At 39.3% G+C, this 8,461-nt stretch overlaps 3 protein-coding genes across 3 annotated transcripts; 2 read left to right on the top strand and 1 right to left on the bottom strand.

The window, feature by feature from the left end:
* Window positions 1-1,146, top strand: LOC117639231 (dnaJ homolog subfamily C member 30, mitochondrial-like). The gene has a single exon (XM_034374691.1). It carries the CDS (start codon window positions 269-271, stop codon window positions 926-928), a length of 660 nt encoding a protein of 219 aa, XP_034230582.1. The 5' UTR covers window positions 1-268; the 3' UTR covers window positions 929-1,146.
* An 84-nt stretch (window positions 1,147-1,230) lies between these two features.
* LOC117639230 (vacuolar protein sorting-associated protein 37B) lies at window positions 1,231-2,560 on the bottom strand. The gene is made up of 4 exons (XM_034374690.1): window positions 2,310-2,560; window positions 2,021-2,201; window positions 1,853-1,935; window positions 1,231-1,755 (listed from the first exon to the last, which is right to left on the bottom strand). The coding sequence occupies exons 1-4, from the start codon at window positions 2,448-2,450 to the stop codon at window positions 1,483-1,485; spliced, it is 678 nt and encodes a 225-aa protein (XP_034230581.1). The 5' UTR covers window positions 2,451-2,560; the 3' UTR covers window positions 1,231-1,482.
* A 248-nt stretch (window positions 2,561-2,808) lies between these two features.
* On the top strand, window positions 2,809-8,256 carry LOC117639224 (E3 ubiquitin-protein ligase Su(dx)). Its single transcript, XM_034374682.1, has 15 exons — window positions 2,809-2,995; window positions 3,769-3,871; window positions 3,979-4,120; window positions 4,207-4,529; window positions 4,613-4,777; window positions 5,457-5,754; window positions 5,837-6,101; window positions 6,197-6,360; window positions 6,443-6,580; window positions 6,662-6,907; window positions 6,999-7,158; window positions 7,239-7,513; window positions 7,588-7,813; window positions 7,899-7,995; window positions 8,084-8,256. Exons 2-15 carry the CDS (start codon window positions 3,826-3,828, stop codon window positions 8,254-8,256), a joined length of 2,718 nt encoding a protein of 905 aa, XP_034230573.1. The 5' UTR covers window positions 2,809-2,995; window positions 3,769-3,825.
* Window positions 8,257-8,461: the final 205 nt, after the last annotated feature.

Raw genomic sequence — 8,461 nt, 5'->3', positions numbered from 1 at the left:
TACTGCTGCAGCTGCACCCCCGCCGCCCTTGAGTTTATTTGGATACAGGGATAACATACAGCAGAAGAAACCTGATCAAAGTGTCTCCTACGAACCATCAGCAGCCTCAGAAACTGAAAATTGTGTGCTTGAAGTCTCTATCTTCAACCCTGCCTTACTCTCGCAAGATAAGAAGCCCTGTTATGTCAAGACAACAGAGTGTCTGACGTGTGAAGAAGTGGACACTAACCTCGTTGAAGTTTTACTTCACTTTTATTAATCCTAAACAATGATGATTTCTCTCAAAACGAGAGGATTACGGTTGCCAACGGAGGGTATTAGGTGCTTTTCTGTTAGATCCTCGCAATGTCAGAAGTCTCATTATGATACGTTAAAAATTTCTCCAAATGCTAGCCAAGCTGATGTTAAGTCAGCATACTATAAACTTTCCAAGCAATATCATCCAGACGCAAATATAAACGACCCTACCGCTACTGTAAAGTTTCAAGAAATAAGTGAAGCTTACGAAGTTTTAGGAAATGAAGATTCCCGGATGCGGTATGATAAGGGAATGGCGCCTCTAGATCGCATGGCCTCAGGGACAAGGAAAGCTGGCTTTAAAGTTCCAGAAGATCCAAGAGCAGCTTTTTACAAATCAAGACTTCAGAACAAGATGAAAGTTCCTACAACTGGACGAATTTACAACTTTGATGATTGGACCAAAAACCACTATAGTGCATCTATAAAGACTAACAGGGATTTGCGGAATCAGGCAAGGACAGCTGTCAAACGAGATATACAATACTCAGATACTGAAAATGAGAGACGAATGGACAAGAAACTTGTGATGCTCGAAAAAAGAGTTGCCATTACTTTAGTTTCAATCTTTCTTTTTTTGGCAGTGTTGTATGAGTTGGATCAACCAGACACTCCTAGGCCATTAAAGTAATTTTGGATGTCTATAGAATCTGTTTTCTTGTGTAATAATAATTTGTGGTTTTTTTGTTGTTGTTTTCCATCTGTTATCTGTTGTACTACTTTTGTGTGCACTGTGTGCATATGTATGATTAGAGCTTGATGCCCACCACTCAGGGCAGAGGTAATACTTGATGGCTGTGATTGTGCAAGTTTGTATTCAAATGCAAAATACACACAAATTATCAGTTGCTTTGGTTGTTCATGTTTAGCATCCTTATGTCTCAGTCGCCCTAATAAATGAGAGAGCAGGTGGAACAATAATTACAAGATCACTAGACTAAAATTAAGATATTATTACATACATCACAATCGACAACAATACAATAAGATTGAAAAGCTAGTAACATGGCAAAATACACACAAATTATCAGTTGTTCCGGCTGTTTATTTTTAACATCCTCACATCTAGATCGCACGAGTAAATGACAGAGGAGGTGGAAAAATTAATTACAAGACCACCAGATTAAAATTAAAGTACTGTAATATACATCACAACAGACATTTTGATTGAAAAATGTTGAAAAGCTAATAACGTGGTGTGGGGTACGGCAGAGGCATGTTGAAATTGCCCATTGGATATGGAGCACCACCAACAGGAGGGGCTGGTGGATAATATGGCACATTTCCGGTAGGGAATGTGGGATAGGGGGCAGGTCCTTGAGACGGTTTCTTGGTGAGCAGGTCAGACATCTTATCTGCCTTGACCCGGCGCAAATGCATTATCTTCCTGGTAGTCTGGAACTGGTCTAAAAAGGCATCCACATCAATTTCACCCTCTAAAAATCTTTCTGCCACTTTCTGCAAATAACATAAAATACAAGTTTTTATACATAAATTTTAAAGAAACAGGTGGAGGGGACCACTTAAGAAAGCCATTGCCTTTTTTTGAAAATACCTCTGATTCTTCCTCCATTTCTGCAGCTGCTGTTTGCAGAAGAGCCAGAACTGTCTCAGAATTAGTTGAACCAGACTTTTCTTCTGCAACACAAGAGTAAATTCAAGAAATTGAAATCGAACGCATCAACTTTGCCAAAGTGTCATCAAGGAGGAAGATATTACTCACTAAGCTGTGCTGCAAGTGCTTCTATGCTCTCCAAAAGTTTTTGTCCTTGTTCACTAGACTGCTGCAATTGAAGTTTCCCTTCTGTTAATTGCCTTTCCCTTGATAAATTGAATTCAGCTAGAGATCTGTTGCTCGCCAGGATCATCTCTTTCTCTGTAGTAATCTCGTCCAATCCATCAACCTGAAACAATAGAACGAAGCAGGGATTACAGTATTGTGGAATCGTCAGTACAAAAGTTTTGAGATAGTGAGAGTGCACTCCGATGACAAACTCTGTGTGTCTGCTAACCTGTTTCGTATCCCTCAAGAAAGTGTCAAGCTTTGCATCGTCGTCCAAGAGCTCCTTTAGTTCATTGTTGCTTAAAGTTTCAAACAGCGCTATTACTTTCGACAGGTCTCGGCTGTCTCGGCCGAAGTCATTCGGATACATGTTTCTTCAAGGACTGACAATATAAAGACAAAATTCAGGAAATAACTAGAGTCAAAACGAAATGGCCCTATCTGTCATTCTGCGAACATGCTAATAACAAACAAAAACATGCACAACAACAACACATAAAAACAAGGTGTACACCCTACGAAATAAAATTTTAGTTTCAGAGAAAATCTTGCAACGATGAAATCTGAAGAATCGTATTCAAATAAACTAAAATTACTTTGAATAAGGATATTATTACATTCCAATCCATTGTGATTCGTCAATATTGAGTGTGGTAGTGCGTGTTTCAAGGCACTAGGTTGGTTGACTAGATGTTTGCGACTAGAAAATAGAAGGCAGTGTTTATTTTCTTCTTCCACATGGTCTTCTCCCAACATTTTCCGACACTCGCTGAGCAATTCTATCATGACGTTGTGTGTAATGGGATGATTGCTGCCTGGTGATAAGAACTGATAATCGTGGTGTTATTTTTCCTTTGTCGCACGGTTTCGGAGTTTCCAGCGTTCATGCTGGTGGATCTCTTCGGTGAATCTTGGGTGAGTTCATGAAAGAAATGACGAACTCCTAGTTAGTTTCAAGGCTGCTAACTTTCGCTCCTATGACAGTTGGGTGGTTATGGATTAATTGTGATTCCAGTTTGACATTTCATTTATTTTGCCGTCTCGATTTTCGGTTATTGATATCATGTATATGCAGAGCTACCTTGTTCGCTTTCTACCACATCATAAGAGAAATTTGGTCTCATGCCCCTATTTTGCCCCAGCATTGTCAAAAGATTTTTTTTCGAAAATTGTTGTTTTGTTCAGATTTGTGCCCCTATTTACTTGTGAATGCACCCCTTCAATTTCTTCCACCCTTTAGTTTTTTCTTTGGTCTTCTTAAATATTTGCCCTTTTCTCTGAAATTAGTGAGCACTTTTGTTCAAACAGTATGACGACAGATTTTTGTTTCTTTATGTTTTACTCTAGATTAATTATATTTCACCTGAATACACATTCATTAATTACATTCATACTCTTTCTTATGTTAGTTTCATTCTAATTGTTAGATTTTGCCCTCTGATAGTAATCACAAGTATCTCGAGAGGTTAGGTCTTTTGTGTCAGCCTAACTGCAAAGTTAGAATTAAACCTCAGTCACTGAACATTTTGTGACAAAACTCACTAGATCCCGTTGATTTAGACTTTTACAACTTGCATTCATTTGGAACTGCTTTAGGCCCTTCTCAAACAAATGTTGTCTTTGGGAGGAGCTTGTTGTTTTTGTTGTTTTAATACTTTTTAGTCAACTTGCTTTCTTCTGTTATGTAGACTGCTGCTGCTCCCTGAATTATTTCTGTGCCCCATGTGACCGTACGGACTCAAACCATGTCAGAACCAGGGAATCCTGGGTTTCATCAACTCAGTGTGACAAGTAAGATATATTATTTATTCATACAAATCTTTTCAATGAATTTTTATCAAGTTATGTTTCAATCAATTATTTATACTAATATTTCTGTTTCTGTCTTCTTTTTTAAGTTGAATGCGCACATCTGAAAAGTTCTGGTGGTTTTCTAAAACCCAACCCATATGTGGAACTGGCTATAGATGACAAGGCGCCACGAAAGACTGAGGTAGTTAAGTGCACAATACAACCAAAATGGAATGAGGAATTCACTGTGTAAGTGTTTCACATCTTAAAAAATAATGTTGTTAGTGTACTTTTCACAATGAAGGATAATAATAATAATATTTTAACAATTATAGGCTGGTCACTCCTCACTCGCTGCTTCACTACCGTGTGTTGGATCATAACTCCTTTCGAAAAGACTCAATTTTGGGTGAAAAGCGCATATGTTTATATGATATATTGCATATGTGTAATGGAAGATGTGAATATTTAGAAATTACGTTAGATCTATACAGAGGTTCCCCAGCTGATAGTCAAAATGTTGCTGCGGTGAAAGTTGGGGAGTTAATCACACTTATGCACGGCCTGAGAATAGACATGGGCTTTGTCAATGCACCGACAGCTGTTCAACCTTCCCTTCCTTCGACCAGATTAGGTGATACAGTTTCAAGAAACTCTGGTGAGTTGTCTTGTCTTAATAATTCACTGAGTGGCAATATCTTTAATCAACATTAGTATTTTACTTAATGTCTTTGTTTTTAGGCTCATGTTCTACCAATGGTGAGGCAGGAGGAGTTAGGGGTGGTTTAAACGGTGTCCGATTTAGAATTCGTCCTCATGGTAATGGAAGTAATATTCCTAATGGGAGCAGCCAGGCTCCAGTTCGGCAAGTTCCAGGGGCTCATTCCCACCCAATAACCCATGCAGGTAAGCAAATGTTGAGTCTGTAGGTGCTTTCATTTCAGGTGCTTGGTGTGCTGACCATTTCATGAGTATTTGAGTTTTAAATCACTGGCCAACATGGTACTACCAATTCTTGCTTTTTATCTTAAGACACGTTCTTAAAGCAATGAACAGAGTGGTTCCTTTTAAATTTCTATGATGAGTTTCTTGTCTATCCTAAGATCTATTAGGAATTATATTTTATTATTTAATGAATACTCCCCCAGCTCACAATTTTTGTGTTCACATTTTGAGAGTGGTGTTACACAAATGTACACTTGAACAGTAAGTATTTGTCTTGTTCGTGTGATAGCTATTACACTGGAGCCATGCCATGAAATCAGACGACCTGATGGATATGAAAGATTACCTTATTCTATCTTTCCACCGGAGACATCTAGACCGTCCATAGGTAGAGTTTTCATTAAAAGGTTTACCACACATGCACCCACACACATAGCTGCTTGCTACATCTCATTTATTACCGATTTACTCTTGTTCTTTTTTTTTTCAATGATAGTTTTAGCTTATTAGTTAAAGTTTATAGTGATATTTTGTAGGTCCAGTGCTTCAATATAGGCATAACAAAAGACTAAAGATATTTGCAATTTTATCTCGAATGTTGTGTATAGTAGATTATCTCAGTTTTTTTGTTTATTTTCAGATCTATCCACCCTAGCGGCTCGAGCTGCTGCTGCTGTTGCTGCTGCTTCTCAGATGTCTCAGGAGCAAGCACAAGCTCAGGCTGTGACCCATCCTCATCACCCTGTGAATGGTGCAGGAGCTGTACATCCTCCAGAGCATCCTGCTGAAGGGGAGTCCAATGCTAGTCCTAGTACCAGTGCCGCAACCATGCCAAACGGAGTTGCACCTGTTGGTGCTGGTGCAACTGGGCCGTGTGTAGACGTGGAGGCCAGAGTCCCTGGTTCCACAGCAACAGTTGAAGAACCTCTACCAGCTGGGTAAATAGAAACCATCATTGGTTCCTTCAAGCAACATTACATAATGCATTTATTTTGGTTACCACTCCTCTCTTTGACTCAGGTGGGAAATGCGCTATGATGTGTATGGGCGAAGATATTATGTGGACCACAATACCCGAAGCACCTCATGGGAAAGGCCTCAACCCTTGCCCCCTGGGTGGGAAATTCGCCGCGATCAGAGAGGGCGCATATATTATGTGGACCACAATACTAGGACTACAACTTGGCAAAGACCTTCAACAGAGCGGTTGCAGCATTACCAGCATTGGCAGGGCCAGAGAGATCACGTCATGACTCAGGGCAATCAGCGCTTCTTGTATCCTCAGGTACTGTATATACTTTCATCATGTATCATCTGTTATAAACTACAATTTTCAAAACTTAATGTTTTAAAATTAACCATTTATCTTTTGCCCTGAAGAACCCAACTACTCCTCATGCTGATTTAACTGCTATTGCTGAGGAGGAAGATGCTTTGGGACCACTCCCTGAAGGCTGGGAGAAACGGGTTGGCCCTGAAGGAAGACCTTACTTCTGCAACCACAAAAACCGCGTGACGCAATGGGAGGACCCGCGGACGCAAGGGTATGTGTTTTGATAGGTTACTGTATTTGAGTTTGGGTCATTGGTACTTCCTACTGATTTCCTTTGTTTTATGAATATCCAGGGAAGAAATGGGTGCTGATGAGCCACCACTCCCAGCAGGATGGGAAATCAGACTTACCGAAGACCATGTCCGTTACTTTGTGGACCACAACAAAAAGACAACAACATTCCAAGACCCTCGCCCTGGTGCCCCTAAAGGGTGAGTTGCAAATCCCACCGGTTACTTCTGATGTTCATGATACAGTTCTGACAAAACAATAATGATTGGTTGATTTTACAGAATGCCTGTAGGTGCATATGGCGTTCCAAGAGCTTATGAGCGTTCCTTTAGGTGGAAAATTAGTCAGTTCCGCTATCTGTGTCAAAATAATGCTTTTCCCAGCCACATCAAAATTTCTGTTGCTCGTCAGACTTTGTTTGAAGATTCTTATCATCAAATAATGAGACTTCCTCCTTATGAGCTGAGGAAAAGATTGTACATCATCTTCAGAGGAGAGGAGGGCTTGGATTATGGAGGTGTTTCAAGGTATTTTTTTATTTTTGTTTTTAGATTTTTTTTTAGAATTGTTGAGTAAACTGCTAATTCTAATCAACTTTTATTTTGTGTTCTCTCCTAGGGAATGGTTTTTCATGCTATCTCATGAGGTCCTCAACCCTATGTACTGCTTATTCGAGTATGCCAACAAGAGCAACTACTCCCTCCAGATTAACCCAGCTTCATATGTGAATCCAGACCATCTTTTGTATTTCAAATTCATTGGCAGATTCATTGCAATGGTATTTACCATTTAAGAAATCATAATTAGTGTTTTATAGTTTTGTGTTGAAGTACGTGCTAATGTATTTCTATTTTGCAGGCACTCTATCATGGGCGCTTCATCTACTCTGGGTTCACTATGCCATTTTATAAACGCATGTTGAACAAGCAGCTTATCATGAAAGATATCGAATCAATTGATCCAGAGTTTTACAATTCTTTGGTATGGATTCGTGACAATAACATTGATGAGTGCGGGCTAGAGCTTTATTTCAGTGTAGACTTTGAAGTTTTGGGACAAGTTATGCATCATGAACTTAAGGAAAATGGAGATAAGGTTCGAGTGTGTGAAGAAAACAAAGAGGAGTACATGAGGTATGTTTCAGAATATTAAATTAAAGTGACTTCTAGTTTGAACATTTTAATTAGTTTGCGTTTTGTACTTTCAGACTGATGACTGAATGGCGAATGACACGGGGCATAGAGGATCAAACCAATTATTTCCTGCAAGGCTTTGATGAAGTTGTGCCTCTAGTTTGGCTGAAATACTTTGATGAGCGGGAGTTAGAATTAATGTTGTGTGGCATGCAGGAAGTAGATGTCGACGATTGGCAAAGAAATACTATCTACAGACATTACACCAGATCGTCAAAGCAAGTGGTTTGGTTCTGGCAGGTATGTCAATTCCTCTAAAGAACTTTCTTGTTGAACTGTTTTACTGCACTTCTCTTACTTAACTGTGGTTTGATGCTTGTTTCAGTTTGTTCGTCAAACAGACAATGAGAAAAGGGCTCGTCTGCTCCAATTTGTTACTGGAACATGCCGTGTACCAGTTGGAGGTTTCGCAGAACTTATGGGTTTGTTAATTCCCTTGTTAATTGATGTTAGTTTGCTTATTACTTTTCGTTACATCTTTGTGAAAAAATTTTTTTGTTCTTGTTTTAGGGAGTAATGGTCCTCAAAGATTTTGTATTGAGAAGGTTGGCAAAGACACGTGGTTACCTCGCTCTCACACCTGTTTCAATCGGCTTGACCTACCCCCTTACAAGAGCTATGAACAGTTAGTTGAAAAGCTCATCTATGCCATAGAAGAAACTGAAGGCTTCGGTCAAGAATGAGCTGGTGTTCTTTTTCCTTTAAGTTCCTTTACCACTTTGGATCTTCAAATTGTGGTTGTTGTATTATTCTTCCTTTAAGGCACGCTTTAAAGTTGCAGTTTTGTTAAACATGAACTTTCTTTATTTGTTTGCTGTTTTTGCACGCCGTTCCAGTGCTATGTAACTCAAGATTCGTTAAAAGTATCATTTGTTATGAAGAATTATT

This window comes from Thrips palmi, unplaced genomic scaffold (assembly GCF_012932325.1).
Source record: "Thrips palmi isolate BJ-2018 unplaced genomic scaffold, TpBJ-2018v1 HiC_scaffold_11, whole genome shotgun sequence".
Lineage (NCBI taxonomy): Eukaryota > Metazoa > Arthropoda > Insecta > Thysanoptera > Thripidae > Thrips > Thrips palmi.
Note: the sequence above shows the minus strand (reverse complement) of the source record. Positions and strands in the feature narration are given on the sequence as shown.